The 22,645-nt window shown below is 40.0% G+C and overlaps 1 protein-coding gene across 1 annotated transcript in view; it reads left to right on the top strand.

Moving 5' to 3' along the window:
- LOC102274514 (coiled-coil domain-containing protein 162) overlaps positions 1–22,645 on the top strand; it is a 150,272-nt gene that overhangs the window by 15,979 nt on the left and 111,648 nt on the right. Inside the window, exons 5-9 of the mRNA XM_014481478.2 lie at positions 10,574–10,766; positions 12,544–12,671; positions 18,612–18,812; positions 19,525–19,646; positions 21,061–21,289. Of these exons, the coding sequence (XP_014336964.2) occupies positions 10,574–10,766; positions 12,544–12,671; positions 18,612–18,812; positions 19,525–19,646; positions 21,061–21,289 (873 nt within the window). The remainder of the gene's footprint in view (positions 1–10,573; positions 10,767–12,543; positions 12,672–18,611; positions 18,813–19,524; positions 19,647–21,060; positions 21,290–22,645) is intronic.

Genomic DNA, 22,645 nt, shown 5'->3' with positions numbered 1-22,645 from the left:
TTGCCATTTCCTTCTCCAATATTTTTCACCTAGTAGGTATCTAATAAATGTTTGTTGAACAAAAGAAAGACTCTGTTCATAACAGAATAGTTGTGAGGTCACAAAAAGTCTATGTAAATGAAAGTGCTTTGCAGAGTCTATCATACTGTTCAAATTCAGAAAAAAAAATAGTTTTGATAAAGTATTATACTCTACAAGTGAGGTGGAGACTAGGAGATATTTTTTGTTTTCCTTTTAAAAGATTTAAAATACTGACCCTAAAGATTGAGTCATTCACTGAACAAAGTTTGATGAGTTCTTAGACTGTATTAATATTATTATTAGTAGTAGTACTGTTTATTATTTGAAATTAATGAAAAGATGATTTAGAAAAAGGCAAGTTAGTCAGAGAACTGTTGTCTACATTTCCAAAAGGCCTAAACTTTTTGTTAACAAGTGATAGCAGAAACCAGTAGAGTGAAAAGAGTTAATGATGGCCACCAATTTTCCTATAACTACTATACTCAAATAGTTACCTTGACATCAGTAAATTTGCAGACTTAAAAGCATATGAATTATCCCAAAGGTCAGATTATACCTTAGCCAAACAGGTAATTAGTGCCTTCCTTTTCTTGCCACTCCTCCAAGAATAATATTGAAGGATCAACTTTCTACAACACAAAAAGCATTAGAAGGAAGGTCTTCTACATAGCCATGGAAGAAACTAAAATAAAAAGGAAATATTATAATGACTGAACCATAACTCTACATAAGGTAATTTGGCCATCTGGTCTTCAGGTTCATCTTCTATGGACACAAGCATACATTTCAGACACAGGGAGGGAAAAGGAAAAATATGTATGTCTATCTAAAGGGCTCAAACAATGAATTGGGTATAGGGAAAGTGGGGGGGCGGGGGGAAGACCATTGAAATAGCTGGTAGCATTAGAGTCAGTGTCTTGACTCTGTTATTGCTTTCTATCAGCTTTAGAACTTAATCCAGTTGCCATTTCTTTAACAGCTCAGAAAATTGTGCTGTACAAGGACACTGAGAAAGGTCTTTTCCAGTGAAGTGCATATAGTAGCATACCATATTAAGTTGTCCCTTGTTTTCCTCAGAGAAGAATTCATTTTGCATAACAGGCTTTAGGAGCTAAATGCCAATAGAAGTCAACATGTAAATTTAAGCAAACTGTTTAATATGTTACATGTAATTTTCTCAGCAGCATTTCTGTTTTCCACTGGTACCTATCATTTCACAAAAAACAATATGTTCACTTTCGGCACTCCTAGACAAAGGAAGCTCCTAATTATCAAAAAGTTTTTGCCTAAAAAAATAGTAAAAAAGTAAACCAAAAGCAACCACCTACCAGAAAAATGTTTAACAATAAAATATCTTCTTGATGGAATATTATGAACCATAGCTATTATTTAGAAATGGTCCTAGTTTTACTTATTAGAATATTTCTGAATTCCAGCTTGAATATTTAAAAATCTATAATTGAATGAGCAACTCATTAAAGAGGAGTCTTTTCAGGGACTTTAAATATTTAATTACCTGGTGTACTTAAACAGGACATAAAAACTGATACAGAGCCAGAGTATTGAAAGGGCCCACAGAGTACACTCCATCCACCTTTCTGATACTGACAATTATCCATCAATACCAGTAATCATCTGCCCTGTTTACAAAAAGTAAATGATACATCTCCTGAGAGCCAGCATGTAATGACTGCTTAAAATTTATAGATAAATGGATTCTAGCCAACAACTTATTACTGAACAAAGTTTTTATAAGAATGAATAGATAGGGAATAAAAGATTGGGACCCACTGGTTCCATAGTTTAAATGACTCGTGAATATAACAACTAAGAAAAAAATACATATATATATAAAATAGCAAATGTTGGTAAGGATGTTGAGGAATTGTAACTCTTGTGTATTGTTGAAAGTGAAAGTGAAGTCATTCAGTTGTGTCCGACTCTGTGACCCCATGGATTATAGCCTACCAGGCTTCTCAGTCCATGGGATTTTCCAGGCAAGAGTACTGGAGTGGGATGCCATTTCCTTCTCCAGGGATCTTCCTGACCCATGGATTGAACCTGGGTCTCCCGCATTGTAGGCAGACGCTTTACCCTCTGAGCCACCAGGGTTAGTGGTAATGTAAAGTGGTACAACTGCTTGTGTAAAACAGTATGGTGGTTCCTCAAAAAATTAAAAATAGAACTCTTATGTCTAGCAATTATATCATATGACCAGCTATCCTATGACCAAGGGCAAAGGGAAGCTGCAACAAGATGGTAGAAGGGGTGCAATCACATACCAGCCAGAGATGCTTGGAGGGCACAAATAAAACTTTGTGTGCACCAGGACCAAGGAAAGGGAGCAGTGACCCTCACAAGAGATGGAGCCACACCTGCCTTTGAGTGTTTGAGGGTCTTCTGTGGAGGCGTGAGTCAGCAGTGGTCTGCCACGGAGACAGAGGCTCTAGAAACAGCAGTCCTGGGAGGCACGTCGTGTGGCATAAGTCCTCTTAAAGGAGATCTCTGTTAGCGCCACTGTAAAGCCACCGGGGAGGCGCCAGGGTGGGGGCGGGGGTGGGGGGCAACTCACAAACTGGAGAACAGTTAAACCAAAGAAGTTCTCATGCTGCTGTGAAAGTTCTAAGCCACACAACAGACTTCCCAACCTGGGGATTTGGAAAAGGGACTGAGTATCCCCAGGGAATCTGACTCTGAAGGTCAGCAGGATTTGATTACAGAACTTCCAAGGACTGGAGAAACAGAAACTCTTGGAGGGCGCAAACAAAATCTTGCGCATACATGACCCAGGAGAAAGGAGCAGTGACCCCACAAGAGACTGAGCCAAACTTGCCTGTGTATGCTTGGGAGTTTCTGGCAGAGATATTGTTCAACAGTAGCCTGGAATGGGGTCAAGGGCACTGACTGCAACAGTCCTGGGAGTCCCAGCATGCTGGCATAAGTCTTTTTGAAGGAGGTTGCCATTGTCCCTACCATAGTCTAGCCTCAGGCCAAACTACAGGGAGGGAACACAGCTCCTCCCATCTGCAGAAAATTGGATTAAAGATTTACTGAGCATGGCCTTGCTCACCAGAACAAGACCCAGTTTTCCCCCAGTTAGTCCTCCCCAGTCAGGAAGCTTGCACAAGCCTCTTATCCTCATCCATCACAGGGGAGACAGAATGAAAACCACAATCACAGAAAACTAACCAAGCTGATCACATGGACCACAACCTTGCCTAACTCAATGAAACTATGAGCCATGCTGTGTAGGGTCACCCAAGATGGACAGGACATGGTGGAGAGTTCTGACAAAATGTGGTCCACTGGAGAAGGGAATGGCAAACCACTCCAGCATTCTTGCCTTGAGAACCCCATGAACAGTATGAAAAGGCAAAAAGATATGACACTGAAAGATGAGCCCCCTAGGTCAGTAGTTGTCCAATATGCTACTAGAGAAGAGCAGAGAAATAGCTCCAGAAGGAATGAAGAGGCTGAGCCAAAACGGAAACAGTGCCCAGTTGTGGATGTGTCTGGTGGTGAAAGTAAGTCTGATGCTATTAAGAACTATATTGCATAGGAACCTGGAATGTTAGGTCCATGAATCAAGGTAAATTGGAAGTGATCAAACAGGAGATGGCAAGAGTGAACATTGACATTTTAGGAATCAGTGAACTAAAATGGACCAGAACAGATGAATTTAATTCAAATGACCATTATGTCTACTACTGTGGGAATAATCCCTTAGAAGAAATGGAATAGCCCTCATAGTCAACAAAAGAGTTCAAAATGCAGTACTTGGATGCAATCTCAAAAACAACAAAATGATCTTGGTTTGTTTCAAAGACAAACCATTCAATATCACAGTAATCCAAGTCTATGCACCAACTAATAATGCCAAAGAAGCTGAAGTTGAATGGTTCTATGAAGATCTACAAGACCTCCTAGAACTAACACCAAAAAAGAGATATTCTTTTCATCACAGGGTACTAGAATGCAAAAGTAGGAAGTCAAGAGATACCTGGAGTGACAAGTAAGTTTGGCCTTGGAGTACAAATCGAAGCAGGACAAAGACTAACGGAGTTTTACCCAGAGAAGGTGCTGGTCATAGCAAATACCCTCTTCCAAAAACACAAGAGACAACTCTACACATGGACATCACCAGATGGTCAACACCGAAATCAAACTGATTATATACTTTGTAGCCTAAGTAGAGAATCTCTATCAGATCAGATCAGTCGCTCAGTCATGTCCGACTCTTTGCGACCCCATGAATTGTAGCACGCCAGGCCTCCCTGTCCAACACCAACGCCCGGAGTTCACTGAGACTCACCTCCATTGAGTCAATGATGCCATCCAGCCATCTCATCCTCTGTCATCCCCTTCTCCTCCTGCCCCCAATCCCTCCCAGCATCAGGGTCTTTTCCAATGAGTCAACTCTTCGCTTGAGGTGGCCAAAGTACTGGAGTTTCAGCTTTAGCATCATTCCTTCCAAAGAACACACAGGACTGATCTCCTTTAGGACGGACTGGTTGGATCTCCTTGCAGTCCAAGGGACTCTCAAGAGTCTTCTCCAACGCCACAGTTCAAAAGCATCAAATCCTTGGTGCTCAGCCTTCTTCACAGTCCAACTCTCACATCCATACATGACCACAGGAAAAACCATGTTTTTTTCCTGTATAGAATCTCTATACAGTCAGCAAAAACAAGACTGGGAGCTGACTGTGGCTCAAATCATGAACTCCTTATTGCAAAATTCAGAATTATTTGAAGAATGTAGTGAAAACTACTAGGCCATTCAGATATGACCTAAATCAAATCCCTTATGATTATACAGTGGAAGTGATAAACAGATTCAACAGATTAGATCTGGTAAACAGAGTGCCTGAAGAATTATGGACAGAGGTTCATAACATTGTACAGGAGGCAGTGATCAAAACCATTCCCAAGAAAAAGAAATGCAAAAAGGCAAAATGATTGTTTGAGGAGGCCTTACAAATAGCTGAGAAAAGAGAAGTGAAAGACAAAGGAGAAAAGGAAAGACATACCCATCTGAATGCAGAGATCCAGAGAATAGAGGGAGACATAAGAAAGTCTTTTTAAGTTAACAATGCAAAGAAATAGAGGGAAACAATAGAATGGGAAGGACTAGAGATCTCTTCAAGAAAATTAGAGATAACAAGGGAATATTTCATGCAAGATAGGCACAATAAAGGACAGAAACAGTATGGACCTAATAGAAGCAGAAGATATTAAGAAGAGGTGGCAAGAATACACAGAAGAACTATACCAAAAAGGTCTTAATGAACCACAATGGTGTGATCACTCACCTAGAGCCAGACATCCTGGAGTGTGAAGTCAAGTGGGCCTTAGGAAGCATCACTACAAACAAAGCTAGTGGAGGTGATGGAATTCCAGCTGAACTATTTCAAATCTTAAAAGCAGATGCTGTGAAAGTGCTGCACTCACTATGCCAGCAAATTTGGAAAACTCAGCAGTGGCCACAGGACTGGAAAAGGTCAGTTTTCATTCTAATCCCAAAGAAGGGCAATACCAAAGAATGTTCAAACTACCATACACTTTCACTCATTTCACATGGTAGCAAAGTAATGTTCAAATACCATCAAGCTAGGCTTCAAAAGTGTAGGAACATAGAAATTCCAGATGTACAAGCTGGACTTAGAAAAGGCAGAGGAACCAGAGATCAAATTGCCAATATCTTGAATCATAGAAAAAGCAAGCGAATAAAAAAAAAAAAATCTGCTTCATTGACTACGCTAAAACCTTTGCCTATGTGGATTACAACAAACTGTGGAAAATTCTGAAAGAGATGGGAATACCAGACTACCTTACCTGCCTCCTGAGAAACCTGTATGCAGGTCAAGAAGCAACAGTTAGAACCAGACATGGAACAACAGACTGGTTCCAAACTGGGAAAGGAGTATATCAAGGCTGTATATTGTCACCCTGCTTATTTAACTTACATGTAGAGTACATCATGTGAAATACCAGGCTAGATAAATCACAAGCTGGAATCAAGATTGCCGGGAGAAATATCAATAACCTCAGATATGCAGATGATACCATGCTTGTGGCAGAAAGCAAAGAGGAATTAAAGAGCCTCTTGATGAAGGTGAAAGAGGAGACTGAAAAAGCTGGCTTAAAACTCAACAGTCAAGAAACTAAGATCATGGCATCCAATTTCATCACTTCATGGCAAATAGATGGGGAAACAATGAAAATAGTGACAGACTTTATTTTCTTGGGTTCCAAAATCACTGTGGAAGGTGACTGCAGCCACAAAATTAGAAGATACTTGCTTCTTAGAAGAAAAGTTATGACAAGCCTAGACAGCATATTAAAAAGCAGAGACATTACTTTGCCTACAAAGGTCTGTATAGTCAAAGCTATGGTTTTCCAATAGCCATGTATGGATGTAAGAACTGGACAATAGAAAAGCCTGAATGTGGAAGAATTGATGTCTTCAAATTGTGGTGCTGGAGAAGACTCTTGAGAGTCCCTTGGGTAGCAAGGAGATTAAGGTAGTCAATCCTAAAGGAAATCAGTTCTGAATATTCATTGGAAGGACTGATGCTGAAGTTGAAGTCCCATACTTTGGCCACCTGATGTGAAGAACTGACTCATGGAAAAGACCCTGATGCTGAGAAAGACTAAAGGCAGGAGGAGAAGGGGATGGCAGAGAATAAGATGGTTGGATGGCCTCACCAACTCAATGGACATGAGTTTCAGCAAACTCTGGGAGATAGTGAAGGACAGGGAAGCCTGGTTTGTTGCAGTCCATAAGGTCGCAAAGAGTTGGACATGACTGAGCAACTGAACACCAGATGTCTGGCAATTCCACAAAGAAAGAATACGTAGTCTGTGCAAAGGACCTGTGGCCAGAGAAGCACGGTACCCAGAGGAAATCAAAAGAATACATGAATGGCTGGGACACAGTAATCCAGGTGGAAAGTGGTACCAAAAAAATGTAACCCAAGGTTTTTCAACGTTGGCATTATTGACATTTTGGGCCTGATAATTCTTTATTGTGAGAGACTGTCTTGTGCACTGTGGAATATTTGGAAGCATCCCTGGCCTCTACCCACTAGATGCCAGTAGCACCTCCCCTAAGTTATAATAACCAAAAAAGTCTCCAGACATGGCCAAATGTCCTCTGAGGGCAAAAATCACATTTGGTTCAAAACCACTGGAAAGGGATAGGCAGGGAGCAGACCATGCAGGTCCTTTTATGGAGTTTTGTTTTGTACTATGAGCAATGGGAAGCCTTTAGAGGCTTTAGATGTTAAAGGGGAGAATGGATAACATAATCTAAGCTCCATTTCTAAAAGATCCTCTGCTAGTAGTGAATAAAATGGAGGGGAGAAAAAGCCCATGCCAGAAGGAAAGTGGACAGACCATTTAACAGGCTAAACCAGTTTAGAAGCTGCTGGACTAGTTCTAGTGCCAGATGGTGACAGCTTGGACTAGGGTGGTGGGTGGTGTCATTGCAGTTGGATGGATTTGAGACATAGGAAGTAAAATCAACAGGACTTAGTGATAGATTGGACATGTAGGGTGAGATAGAAAGAGATATCTGGAATGATTCGTGCTAGAGGAAGTAGATGGGTGGTGGTGATGTTTACTAAGTGGGGAAGCTGGAGGTGGCTTAGGTTCATGGGGGAGAGCACATGATTTGATCATGTTAAATTTGAGGGGCTTTTGAGATGCCCAGGAACAGATGTTAAATAGATAATTGGATATGTGGGTCTGGAATTCTAGGAGGTCTGGATTGGGATATAAACTGGGGAGCAAATTGTCTAAAGATGGTTATCTCAGCTGTGAAAGTGTACAATCTCCAAGTGAAGGACTATTGGAAGAAAAGATGGAAGTCCTAGGAGCTTGAGTGTGGGCCACTATTTGATGACCTGATAAAGAAGAAATGGCTGAAAAACTGGTGATAGCAAGGAAAATGTGGAGTCCCAGAAAGCCAATGCAGAAAGTGGGTCAATAAGCAGGGAATGCTAAACCATGTCCAATCTTCCTGAGAGAGTACATAAAGATGACTATAGAAAGTCTGCTGGATGGTCATTGTTGGTCTTTGTAAAATTGGTTCGGGTGGCTTGATGGAGACAGGAGCTAGATGGGTGAGGAGTAGGAGGTAAGGAGAAGGAGACAGATGATGTTTTAGGAGGGGTTGGACTGTGAGAAGGAGGGCCATAAAGTGGAACCTGGGGAAGGGTATGAGGATATTTTAAAATAAGAGGGCCAGGAGCATGTATCAGTGTCAGTTGGGAAATCTTTGGTTGAGATGAATTAGATGTCCAAGGAGAAGAGATGCTTCAGAGCAGGAGGGAATGACCTTAGTGAAGGGGAGTGTAATAGGCCCCTACAGTGCAGAGGGAGCAGTAGAGGGGGTGGCAAGCATGGTGGGTTTGTGTGTGAATGGAGAAGTGGAGGGGCATCAGCTGAGACTGAGGGAGGGCTGGACATTGGGAGTGGGGAACAGGGTAGGGGAGTTTGAAATTATGAGAGTTATGATGAGAATAATGATTCCCAGGAAGCAATAGGCCCTTGGTCATCTAAAAATAAAATTATGATTGGACTAACTCAAAACTTGTGTTAGTTTCCTAGGGTTGCCATAACAAAGTACCACAAAGTGAGTGGCTCACAACAGCTGGGAGAGAAATTTATTCTCTTACGATTCTGGAAACAGTCCAAAATCAAGGTGTCAGCAGGACCATGCTGTCTCTGAAGGCCCCAGGGGAAAATCCTCATCACCTCTCGGGCTTCTGGTAGTTGTCAGCAATCCTTGGTGTTCTTGGCTTGTAGATGCATTACTCCAGTCTCTGTCTCTGTCTTCATGTGGCCTTCTCTCCTATGTGTCTGTTTCCAGATTTCCTCTTTTTATATGAACACCAGTCATTGGACTGAGGCTCACCTTAATCCAGTATGACCCCATCTTAACTTATGTACATCTCTAAAGACTATTTCCAAATAAGGCCACATTCACAAGTTTCAAGTGGACATGAATTTTAGGAGGACACCAAGTCATGAGATTGTGTTAATGCATTTTAGAAGTATTTATAAGATTAAGAGAAATAGCTGATTATAGATCTCAAGGGCCTCATATACATGTGAGGCCATACATACACATATGGTATCATATGCAACAAACCTTTTAGTGTCTCCACTGTCCCCATGTGATAGATGAAGAAATGGAGTCTAAAGTCTAAGTGACTTGCTTAAAGTGAGGTCCTGGCAGAGTGCATGCGTGCTCAATCGCTTCAATCGTGTCAGAATCTTTGTGACCTAAATGCTGTAGCCTGCCAGGCTCCTCTGTCCATGGGATTCTCCAAGCAAGAATACTGGAGTGGCCATGGATGGGAATGGCAGCCCACTCAAGTATTCTTGCCTGGAGAATCCCATGGACAGAGGAGCCTAGTGGGCTACAGTCCACAGGGTTGCTAAGAGTTGCACACGACTGAGCATACATGCATACATGATGATGAAGATGAATTTTCTATTCTTACTTAAAGCCCCAACCACCAAAGCCATGCTTTTAATCTGGGTATCATGTGGTACCTTATGCCACGTGGTGAGCCCTCAGAGAAGCAAGCAAATAATAAATTGTATTTCTTGTAAAAAAAAAAAATGTTCTTTTCACTGAATTCACATTCTTCATTAAAAAATTTTTTTTAATCATGTATTTATTTTGTTCCCATTACTATTGGAGTCAGATATAAAAAATATTGCCAAGTGTGATAATGAGGAGTTTACCATATATGTTTTTTTTATTAGAATTTTATGGTTTCTAGTCTTACATTTAAGTCTTTAATCATTTTGAGTAAATTTTTATATATAATATAAAATAATGGTCCAGTTTAATACTTTTGCATGTGGCTGTTCATTTTTCCCAATAAGGAAAAAAGAACTAAAGAGATTGTCCTTATCTTATTGTATATTAATGCCTCTTTTGTGGCAAATTAATTGGCCATATATGTGTTGGTTTATTTCTTGGCTCTATATTCTGTTTCATTTATCCAATTTTTTTATGACAATGTCATACTGTTTTGATTACTATAGCTTTCTAATATAGTTTGAAATCTGTTGTGGGCGGGGGGGAGGAATACTGGAGTGGATTGCCATGCCCTCCTCCAGGGGATCTTTCCAACCCAGGAATCGAACCCATGTCTCTTACACCTCCTGCAATGGTAGGCAGGTTCTTTTACCACTAGCACCACCTGGGAAGCCCCAGGACCTAAACACAGGCACTCTGGCTTCAGAGACCACCTTTATCCCTTGGCTCTATGGTCTACCTTTTCCCAGATAATCCTGAATTAATTATAAAATTTAATCAACTGGTTAATCTATCCATCTTAGGAACTACTCTTCCCTGACATCTTTGTTGTTATCTTTTTCCCTACATATAGCTAGCTCTTTATACATTCATCATGTCTGCAGCTCCATGCTGACAGCCCTGGGTGGGAACAGAAGCCTGCCATTTTGTCCATTTGAGCGGGCAAAATATTGCTCTCCCTGTTCTGGTAACTTCCAGGCTTGGCTTTCTTTCCAGGTCCAGAGCATCCAATTCATGGAGTTCTCAGAAGTGGAGAACCAGGATGACTACTACAGTATGGATGCTGGTTACATCCACACCCAGGACCAGCAAGGAGTGTATGTCATGTATGATGCAGCCTTGAGTGATCTGAAGGACCTAGAGACAGAACTGCTGCTTGTGGCCAGCCATTACATTGAGAGAGAAAAAGGTCAGAAGTCAGATTTTAAAAAATCAACCAGACAAAAATCAACCTATCCAAACGAACAAAAAACGCTAAGGGCTCTATTTAACACCTCCCACCTCAAAATATAAACACATGTATAATAGTTTCGGAAAATTCAATAAGCATTTATACCTCAACACACACCACTCTAGAAAAGATAAAGTTTTGTTTCCAGCTCAAGTCCCCCATTTGTTGGAAAGTGTAACTTGGTTATAGTTCTTAGTATTGTTTAGACTCTACTTGTTGCCCAGTAGCATTTCTGCATTACGTACTAGGTGCAGGGCCCTGAGGGAAGCAAAGTAAGCAAGTGAAATTAATGACTTTTTTTTCTAAGTGACAAAAAAAGAAATGATTGACCTTGGGGAAACTGCAGTTAGAAGCAGAGATATTTCTGAGTTCCTAACAAAAAACCACCAGGATGCAAGAAGACCTGGCTAGGAAAATGTCAGACAAGCCCCAGAGGGAGAAAGCATTAGTCAGGGTAATCAAATAACCCATAATCTGTATTCTCTCTTTCTTTTGGCATCACTCAAATTTATCCAGTTATAGAAATCAATGAGGTAAGAATATTCCTTTTGGAATAATATGATGCCATTAGTATTCCATTTAGAAAGAAATTAGAGTTTCTAGATGAATTGCAACACCTAAAGGGAAATTTAGCAAGAGATTGTGCTATTTTGTAATATATGTAGACTTTAATTAAGGATAATTCATGTTCGTATTATTATAAAATGTTGCTCTACCTTTCAGATCCCAGACAGAATTAATTTAGTATTAGTTTGAATTCTTTGTTCTCCCTTTGCTACAGACCATTTGGGATCTAAATCATGGGATGCAGTGATGGCATCCAACATTCCAGGGCACCTAATTTCAACTTTTAGCTTTTATCTTTACTGGTGATCCTACATACCAATGCATCATTTTTGCTGATGTTAATTTATAACATGATGTGACTGTGTTTAGCTACTAAGAACTTACTTTGACTGAAATACTTAGTCACATGAGCACATCTCACTGAGCTAGAGAGTATACAGTCATTCATTGTGAAATGATTTCCCAACTGCTGCTGGAGAAATTCCTGACCAATGGCTTTCTGTTGTTCAGTACCCATCATATACTTGATAATCACTAAACCTGAAAATCCCTTACTTTTTAATATTTTATTCTGAAACAGACTGCTTAAAATTTTAAGCAATAATAATGCTGACAATGAAAACTTACAGTACTTTAGTGGGAAAATATTTTAGCTGAATAATGGCAATGGTTACCCTTACTGATTTAAGTTAGTAATTAGCACAATTAAGAAATACCTTAGAAATTTCCCTGAAAATTTTTGACTTGGTTGGCATCAATTGATACAGCAGTTTAAACTAGGTTTGTTGTTAAACCACCAGGAACCTGTTTTTACAGAGGAGAAATGTATGTTTTGCTTTTAAATTACAGGTTTGAGGAGATTTTAGTAAATCTTTCTAAAACTAATTTAGTAAGTCTTTCTAAAACAGAATTTTGGTTTATATTTCTAAAATTAGTCTTTTAAAACTAAAAGTAAAAACAAAAACCTCTGTTGATCTAGAAGTCAGCAATGAATTTAAGACCTACCTAGTCTTGCCCATGTCTCTTTAGCCGATTCTTAGGAATCCCAGTTATCCATTTAGTGTTTTCATTCCTGAGAGGGAGCTGACAATCTGAGGGCTCCATTTCTACTAAGAATACCTCTGTAGTGAGGCCTGTCTCTAATCATTTTCGTCCTTTTCTCTCCCAGGTCACAAAGAGGGCAGCAAGTCACATATTGACCAGGACTGGGGATGGACCCATGCAGGTGTGGACAGATTTGCTGTGCTGTATGACATGTGGACTTGGGAAGCAACTCTTCTAGAAAGCAAGCGCCAGGTATTTTTGCCTAGAAAACAAAACACCTATTAAAAACATTCTTATAAAACCCAATATATTTTTTTAAACCCCATGGGTCTTTTAGGGCAACTCCCAATGAAGTGAATAAGTATTTTAAAAATCTTAGCTAGTTGTAAGTATATAATCAATTTTATGTTCTTTACTGTGGTTCTTTGTTACAAAAAACAAAATGTGAAGGATATGGCTTCAGCTTAAGGGAAATTTGTTAGAGGGCTGTATAATTTAGGCCCTTTAATGACGTGTATGCTTTTAGTGAGAATGTGTGATGATTCCATTCATGTTCATTGTGCTGTCAGGGACAGGCCTCACTTTGCCAAATGCAGACAAACCGACAGACCTTATTATGGTCTTTAGAAGGGTAGGCCACATGTGGGTGGGTGAGAGCAGTTGGGCAAGGATTTCCAGAAATGGAAATGACAGGATTTGAAGACTAGATGTTGGCATGAGAGAATGAGGGTGGAATTAAAATGACTTCCTCAGGCTCAGGGAAGAGGCTGTCAACTGAAACAGAATGAAAGAAGAGGGGCCTCTTTAGAGGGGAACATTTTTTTGAGTCTAGGACACAAGGCATGTGAGGAGAGTTTGCTAAAACCCAGGTGTGAATGTCTTCCCAGGTGGCACTAGTGGTAAAAAAATCTGTCTGCTAATGCAGGAGACCTGAGAGACATGGGTTCGATCCCTGGATCCGGAAGATCCCCTGGAGGAGAAGGCATGGCAACCCACTCCAGTATTCTTGCCTAGAGAATCTCATGAACAGAGGAGCCTGGCAGGCTACAGCCCATAGGGTCACAGAGTTGGACACGACTAAAGCAACTTAGCATATATGCATGAATGTTTTATGAGAGCTATAGGTTTGAAGTTCAGGAGCAGGTATGAGCTGAGATATAAAGGTGGAAGTCAAACCATAGTAATGTATCAAAATGAGTAGTAAAAGAGATGTCTGAAACGGGTCCCTGGGAACATTTACATTTAAGGGGAAGGTCATGGGACAAGAGTCCATGAGAGGAACAAGGAGTAGCCAAAGAGACTGCAGCAAAAAGAAAAAGATAACATTAGGAAAGCCCACAGAAAGAAAAGAATCTTAATTAGGAGAGGATGATTATCTGTGTAGAGAACAGCTGAAACATGAAGAAACGTGAGTCCTAACAACCAGACAGTGGGGTTAGCCATCAGGCAGTCATTGTTAGCTTTGTAGGACTCTCTCAAAGAGCCGCAGAGGTGGAAACCAGGTCACGGGGCAGTGTGATATGGTAAGAGGATGTGGACAGGGAAATGTTTTCTTTGAATTGTTTTTCTAGTAGAGGGTTTTACCATTTCATCTACCCTCTGGTCTGTTACTCATGGAGATGTAGATCATCCAGTTTTGGAAAACAACTGGCTAGACTTACAGGGTGTAAGCCGTAGCTTTGAAAATTTTTCCTCTTTCCAAAGACAACTGACCTCTAGAGTGTGCATCTGGACACTTGATCTGTCAATTAGAAGCTCACTGTGATCAACTGAGGAAATGGGAGATTTAGCCTCATAGTATAGAAACTGGAGAGGCTGCATTAAGTGTAAGTAATACAAAATCCTCAAACTCGACATGTTTATTGGTCCAGACGTGAGTTGTAGGCAGTACCCCTTTTATGTGCTTTCCCCACCTCTGTTTTCAGTTCTTCTAGGCCTCCTATGGAGGACTCGATGGTAGAGAAGAACAGAAAGGCAGAGAGTAATAAAGAAACAAACCAATTTCTCCTCACTTTGGCCTAGTGTTCATTCTGTGCTAAGTTACCAGGGGTGTCTACTAGTTTCTTCTATGGTACATGAAAATATTTTAACTTAAAACAACCATTGAAAATAATCTCTCTCCTTTCTACCCTGAGAATAAGTTCCCTATAGAAACTGATTTATCTATGCCAAAACCTGGAAAATGTAGCCTTCCAAATCAATTTCTGGAATTCCAGAAATTGTCAAAATTGCCAAATTCCAAAAATTGCCAAAATTTTAATTGATAAACCAGACTTTTATCTAGAATACAATTGATTTCCCCCAGTACTGATTCTACTGCTAAGTGTCTTCAGCTGTTTTTGATTGTTAACTATATTGGAATCACTAATGTTAAAAATTGCTCAAACACATTAGGTTGCCTTAAATCCTTCAAGTAACCATATTATATAAACTGCTCATAAAAATAGAGCTGGTATGAGTTTAGGTGGATTAAGAGACTCAGAAGCCAGGCATCAGCTGTGCCAGTTCCTAAGTGACATTTATACCAACTGCTAATTCTCTCCATAGCCACCAGAGGACACATTTTCAGGATAATTTGAATTAGTGTTTAGAGCACTAAGAAAAGGGAGGGGTGGGGGCAGAAAATTCTGTGACAAGATGTGTCTGTTACTGATTTTCTCTTTTACGCTTTCATTTGACCTAAAGTACTATTTTTAAAAGTTTTTATAAATCCAAGAAATAAAAAGAGGCTTAGGTTAAAAAAATGTCTATAAACACAGTATGGTTTGAGATTATTCATTCTGGCTCTTTTCTATTTTCTCCAATATTTGATGCCTACCATCAGTGTGCACCACACATTATTTTGCCTGCAAGTTGGCCCTTGACATACACAGGTGACATTTGACAGGCTAGGAAGACTTCTTAGACAAATGCCAGTCCAGAGTTCAAATGGAAATGAGCCAGTTAGCAAACAGATAATAAATAGAACCTGTGAGGTGTAAAGATCACGGCCCTACCCCTGATGAGAAAGAATTCATAATAAAATTATGCAAAGGGCCATCTGAGAGCTTTTCAAGGTGGAGGGCAAAGCTTGAAAAAAGGCTTGTCAATTTAAAAAGAGCTGAATTTTTCTTCTCAACAACTGGGGGTGCCAGGTAAAATATGAGAATATTTGTGACATACTAAAAAAAAGTATTGGTTGTTTATCAGCAATTCAAATTTAATTAGATGACCTGTATTTTTATTTGTTAAACCTGGTAATTCTACCAACAACAAAGTGATAATGGCAATTTAGCACCTGCCTCTGCAACCTGGTATCACCAGATTGGAATCAGTAGCAAGAACCCTCCCCACAATCTTCCCCTGCCAAATAACCAAACAATAGGGCTCATTGTACAAAAGCAGGTCACAGCAATACAAATTCTATAAACCAGCTCCTGGGATTGCCCTGGTCCAGCCAAAAAGGTTTAAATTCATTGAGAATGATTTAGGGAAGTTACTGTTTCTTTCTTAATCTTCTCCTAGGCTATTGAGTGACAGCCTTCTTACCCCATCACTCCTTTGTTCCTGCTTTGTCGTCTGCTATTTAATAACTGAATGCTACTCTAAAGTAGAGAGCTCTGTGGATGGAATAAGGTCATTTAGATCACTCTGCTGGCTTCATTTTCCCTGAAGCTCACTTAAAGAAAAGGGATCTGCACCTTTCTTCATTTCACGCTCTGAGGTGTGTGAATTTTTAACTTGTGGAGCACACTCTGTGTCCTAAGCTTTTAGCTTCTTCTGGTGTTATCCTTTGTATACTAAGGTTGACCCAAGTTCCCGTGGACCAGTGTTTCCCAAAGTGCATCCTGCGAAACTGGTTGCTAAATAAAGTGTCCCAGGCTCTCCCTCCTTGAGCCTTAGCATTGAATAGCCTTCAGACACTGGACATCTATTGCTAAGGCAGTATTTGATTCCTAGGCTTCTATTGATTCTCAAGTGTTTGCCTTCTTGGGAGCCTCAGGAGTTATTATTGCAAGATGGAGACACTCCTGGCTTTTACTGCCACTTGGGTTCCTTTACTTCCTCCTGAGCTATTGCCATCTATATTCAAACAGTGCTTACACCCTCTCAGTTCTTTCTGGTCTTTCATTCCTAGCTATGGACTCTACACAATGAAAGGTGCTCTTTATCTCCTTTTAGGAAATTCCTTAGTTAGTTAACAAATGGGCTGGCTCCCAGGCCTCAAACCACCAGGAAGACCACTACCCAAGGAAACAAAAAATGCTTTAATGCATCTCAAAGTGTGCTTGGCTATCAGGTTAGCAAAAATTGCAGACTCAACAATCCATTCCTTGCTGTCAACTAAATGAACTCACGGGGCACACCTGTGTCTTTGGTGCTACAGCCACCCTAGGAGCTGAGGCCTTTCAGAAACATGAAGCCTGCATTAGAGGAGTTGGTAAGAGAAGACTGAGGAGGGGCATGTTGAGCTGAAACTCTAGGGATGATGTTGGATTATATGGGCAGAGGAAAAGAATCCATTGCATTGTGAGGCTGGTGGGAGCAGAAGTTCAGAAGCTTTCAGCCAGAGTTGATTTTGTCCATCAGGTGATATAGACTCAGTGTTTAGGATCTAAAGGCTTTTCAGGGACCATTGGATATATATGCTATCTGAGAGAAAGAAAATATGCATTACGTGGATATATGAAAAGGAAAATACAAAATAGATACCAATAAATGCTTAAATGACATGTCCATAAAATGTGAAAACTTTGAGTACTTAGAAACATCTCATTACATGTGAAAATAATTTATAGATCAGATTTTCTCACTTCATAAAAATCCTCAAGTACATACTACCCAGAAATCAGTCATCATTAATGAAATGTATTGCTCATAGCCAAACAATTTGAAAAGCAAAATTGTAAATATCATTTAACATTTTTACAAAAAAAAATTGATTAGGATATGAGTTTTAATATATTTGATATAGTATGGGACAGGGTTTCCAAAAGTAAGTGTGTCTAAGGCCTATGAAAGTTTTAAAACAACCCCAAAAGAGTAACTACATTATTCAGAACTACTTGCATATCAGCTCTTAGGTATCTGTTTGAGATTGCAGTCCAGTGAACTCTGAGGAGCTTTTTCTGATTAGCACTATGACTGCTGCTGCTGCTGCTAAGTTGCTTCAGTCGTGTCTGACTCTGTGCAACCCCATAGACGTCAGCCCACCAGGCTCCCCCATCCCTGGGATTCTCCAGGCAAGAACACTAGAGTGGGTTGCCATTTCTTTCTCCAATGCATGAAAGTGAAAAGTGAAAGTGAAGTCGCTCTGTCGTGCCCGACTCTTAGCAACTTCATGGACTGCAGCCTTCCAGGCTCCTCCGTCCATGGGATTTTCCAGGCAAGAGTACTGGAGTGGGGTGCCATTGCCTTCTCCAGCACTATGACTAATTATACGCACGTAAAATTTACACGCAGAACAGAAATTCCCTAAGTACATAAACAAATGTAAAAACAAAAGAAAGAGCATATCTTTCTGAGTTTCTTCAACAGTTAGTGTGGGGAAGCCTTCTTCAGTTTTTAGAAAAGACTTGTGAACTCCAGTAAAACAGAAGCTTCTCGGATGCTCTTAAGAGTTCTGTACATAGGCCCTTCCGAGTGGAGTCTGATCTGGAATAAATGCCTTTATATTTAGAGGGGACTTGCATCCTCCACTTGCCATTCTAACCCCTCCCCACCATTTCTACATATGTGACACTTAAATAGGCAAGCTATTAAAGAGAAGGTGTCATAAATGGGGCTGATATAGAAGAGGGGTGGAGGCTACTTGCCTACCTTTGGTAATAGAATAAAATAGGGGGAAGAGAGTGGGTCTGTGGGGAAAGGTGTTGAAGATAAATGTATTTGATGAAGTGACACCGAATGCACTGTCTCATTGGAACTTATAATTATTAGATGTTGTATTATTCATGATATTACTCCCCTTTTATGTGTAGAGAGCAGAGGAAGCGGGGACAGAGGTGCAACGAGTGCTTTTTCCCTCGCCCTCCCTAACTTGGTGTGTGCTGCACTGGTGCTGCAGCTGCCCACCCCGGGCCAATACCCAGAGGTGCAGAGCTGTCTCTCTCCTATTGATGGTGGGGGGCTTTCCAAAGCATGGAAATGGTTGGGAGCTCACCTCTCTTCCTTTGCTGGGCCCTGTCCCCTGACTATAAACCTTATTTACAGCTTCTTGACAGTTACTTTGAAGCCTACCAGCATGCATTGGACCCAGAGGAGAGATTTGCCTTAGCACAAGTGATCATAGACATCATGCACAGGTGCCCAAGGTTTGACTTCAGTCATCCTTACTTCATTAAGGCCTACCGAGAGGAATGCACCTGCCTGAGGCTTCACCTGCAGCTGGTGAGGGGCATCCTCAACCAGCACGTGAGTATATTTGGTTTTTTTTAAGATTCCATGTGGGAAGAGGATGGAAAACACAGGTCAAAACTGAAAACTGTATTTTCCTTTCAGTACCAATTCAGAATCTGGGTTTCCTAGGACAGCATGCACACAATGTTTATTTGTAAGCTTATTTGCATTGTTGAATTCCAAGCATATCTACAGTCTTAAAGGGAGGTTTCCAATCCTAATTACATTTAATGATCCACAAAGAATTGACAACCTATTTTCATTCAATCACAGTTTATCTATTGTGAAAGGACTAAGCCTACCCCTTTGTAAGACATTAAATGTGTAAAATTATATTTGTTTTTCAAAAGGTTGCAACTATTTCTAGAACACTACAGGAAATGGTCACAGTCTATGATTTCCAGGGAAAAGCTAATACAGTTCCTTAGGCCTGCTTAGAACTTTTTCCTTGTAGTCAATTATTTTACAGAAAGAAGTTTTCTTGTGCCTCTTAAGATTGCCTAAAGCTGGTTGCCTTTGCTTTTCCTGACCGATCCTTGCCTCAGACTAAAAAACAACCATGTCTCTGTGTGAGGGAATCCCTAAAACTCATGTCTGGGTGAAATTTAGTCAAATAATGAAGATACACAAAGGGCTGATGTTCTGTTCTTCTCATGCCAAGGCTCATAACTCACATCCATGGGAAAGTTTAACTTTTCTAATTTTAACTTTTATGTGACATTTCTAGATAGAGTGTCAGCGTGAGTATGTCCAGAGGCTTTGGCAAAAAGGCCATCCAGATGCTAGCAATACATTTGGACTTCCCCTTAACATAATTTGCAAACAACTCATTTCCATCAACAATAGCTGGTAAGTTAGTGTTGTCTTCAGACATTTTACATTTAATTTCTGGATAATTTAAGGGTATGCTGTTAAGTACACTACTGTTCTACAAAGCACCACTCGAGTATTTGGTGATGAGAGAAGTAAATATAAAAGGCATAGAAGAGGGATTCCTTTGTGAACTCAATATTGATTCACTTTGCAAATAAGGAACAGGAGGCCAGAATTTACACTTATGCCCCTGGGTGCAGAATCTTCATTCCCATGAGAAGTCCTAAAAAACCCAGTTGCTCTTAGAATGCTGTCAAAGGATTTATTAGAGGTGCCATACAAGTCAACATATATGAAACATGGATGTTTTCTAGCAAGTGTCAGCAGAAAGGTTTCTGCAGACTTATCTTGTGACCCCCCCACCCCACCCCTTTAAGTAGTAGATTGAATTTCCTGACATCACCCAGAGAGAGTACATAAGGTCACCTCCTTGATATGTAGTGTGATTCACCCTCACCATGCCTTTCCAGACTTTGAGGGTACAGAGGAACCGAGAAGCTGGTGACAAGCTCCAAGCTGGTCTGGAGCTTTACTTCTATGTAGGTACAGAAAGGCCCTTGACTTGACTGATACTATATCCTTTATTTCCAAAGGAATAACCCACAGACAAGTGTTTTATTGTTTCTGCCCTCATTCATTTGGCTAATTCCAGTAATTGTATACAGAACTTAAAAACCGTCTTCATTATCATTTTGGGAAGAAAAAGGGATAAAGAATCAGGTGAAAAATAGAAATAATCATGGAAGGTATTTATTTAATATTTAGACACTTTGAAGTCATCTTGTTCTCAAATATTTGGCTAATGAAATGTTGACAGGTTTTCCATATACGATTTTAGATTTTTTTTTTTTCTATTTTGTTGAGATACAATTGACATATAGCACTGTATAAATTTGAGCTTGCCAGGTGGCAATCGTGGTAAAGAACCTACTTGCCAAAGCGGGAGACATAAGAGATACATGTTCGGTCCCTGAGTCGGGAAGATCCTGGAGGAAAGCATAGCAACTCACTCCATTATTCTTGCCTGGAGAATCCCATAGTGGGCTACAGTCCATAGAGTTGCTAAGAGTCGGACACAACTGAAGCAGCTTAGCACCCATGCATATATAAATTTAAGGTGTACAGCATAATGATGTGACATACAATGAATCTTATTCTTACTGGCTTTTAGAGTAAACTATGTCTTAAAAAAGTTCACATTAAAGCAGAAAGCATGTTGTGTAACCTGATGGGCTCCCTGGACAGCCTCTAAGGCCCTGTTGAGCTTCCAGTTTTTTATAATACCCTGAATTGTAAGAGTGTTTTATTGGTCTTGAAAAATATAAGATCTGGAAACAGATTAAGTTCTTCATCGTGTAAAATTTGTCATTAATTGTTTCTTTTCATTAAGCTCGGCTTTGAAAAACATTTATCTGCTGGAGTTCCACCCTTCCCTGGGCCTGGCTTCCTGTATCCCCAGCGCCCTCGAGCACCTCCTCAGGGAGGCCCGCCACACTTGCAGGCCCACATCAGCCAGTGCCCTCACCCTGCTGGAGAGACGTGTGCTACAGCTGGCCCTGGATGTGTGGCTCACCCCAGCCAAGCCCGAGTCCTGGTACAGTGCACAGCTCCAGAAAGATGTAGGTTCTCTGAAGGGGTTAGGTGGGTCCTTGGCAAAGAGAATGTTTCCTCCCAGATGTTACTACTTAGCTTTGTTTTTGTTTGGCTCTATTCCCCTCCTGTTTGGCCAGAGATAGATCATAGTCCTAGGGCTTGCCAACATTTTTATGGCTTTTTTTGTTCATTTTGGTCAATGTTTCCAGTTTATCGGGGCGCTGCTACAGTTATCATTTAAAGGGAAATGTACTCAAGTAGGGGGAAAGTATTTTCTGGATCGTTATAGTTTAGCAATATATATTTTTTAATTAATTTTTTTTCTTTCTAAGACTCTTCCTAAAATGTACTGTTTTGTCCTGAGCTAAAATCTGGTAGAGGAGAGACAGCACTGAGTGAGGAGTCAGTGATCAGGACTAAGTTCAGCCCTGCCATTAACTTGGGTTTCCCGGATAGCTCAGTTGGTAAAGAATCCACCTGCAATACAGGAGACCTGGGTTTCTAATTTGACCTTACTCTCTGTGGGTACTTGCTATAAGATAAAGGAAATGTCCAGGCTTCAGCTGCCAAAAATATCTGTTCCACAGGTCTATCTCAGCCTCCTATCTTCTCCAGTTCAAACAAAAGTTTATTTTCTTTTAAATTAATTTTAAGTTGATCAAAAAATAGAATTCAGAGTTTTAGCAAAAGAGGAAAACAGAAAATTACCCTAAATATAACCATCAAATGCATTTGTAATCATTATTTTTCTGAATTCAAGTGTTCTTTATATACGTATTTTACATAGTTCTTTCTAATCATATCCTTCATAGACTATCTCCTATTTTTCTCAGTTGCATCATATTATATATTCTTCCATGTTGCTAATAGTCTTTATACTTAACCTTTATGACCACAAAATTCCTTTAAGCAGTGAGTGATAATTTATCCAACCATTTCCCTATCGATGGGCATTCAAGTAATTTCCAATGTTTTATTATTATTAAAAATTCCATAAGATACATCTCTATGCTTACAGATTTTACCATATTTTGAATCAATTCCTTTGGTAGATTCTTGGAATTGGATTTACTGAAACAAAATTTAAGTCTTTGGATACATGTTGGCAGATCACTTTCCAGAAAAGTCATGCCAAACTGTAATACCACCAATAGTGTCTAAGGGTACCAGTTCTGCAATACTCTACAGTGTTAGGTGTAAGCATATAATGTCTGTGCTAATATATGCATATAATATATAAAGGTGGCATTACACTGTTAATTTTCTTTCCTTGCTTTTTGTTGAGATTAAATATTCTTCCAAATGTCATGATACTAGCTGTATTTTTTATGAATTTTCTATTCTTCCCCTTAGTTTATTGTTCTCTTGGAATCCTAATATCA

Source organism: Bos mutus, chromosome 9 (genome assembly GCF_027580195.1).
Source record: "Bos mutus isolate GX-2022 chromosome 9, NWIPB_WYAK_1.1, whole genome shotgun sequence".
NCBI lineage: Eukaryota > Metazoa > Chordata > Mammalia > Artiodactyla > Bovidae > Bos > Bos mutus.
The sequence above is the reverse complement of the archived record's forward strand: the minus strand, read 5'-3'. Positions and strand labels throughout refer to the sequence as shown.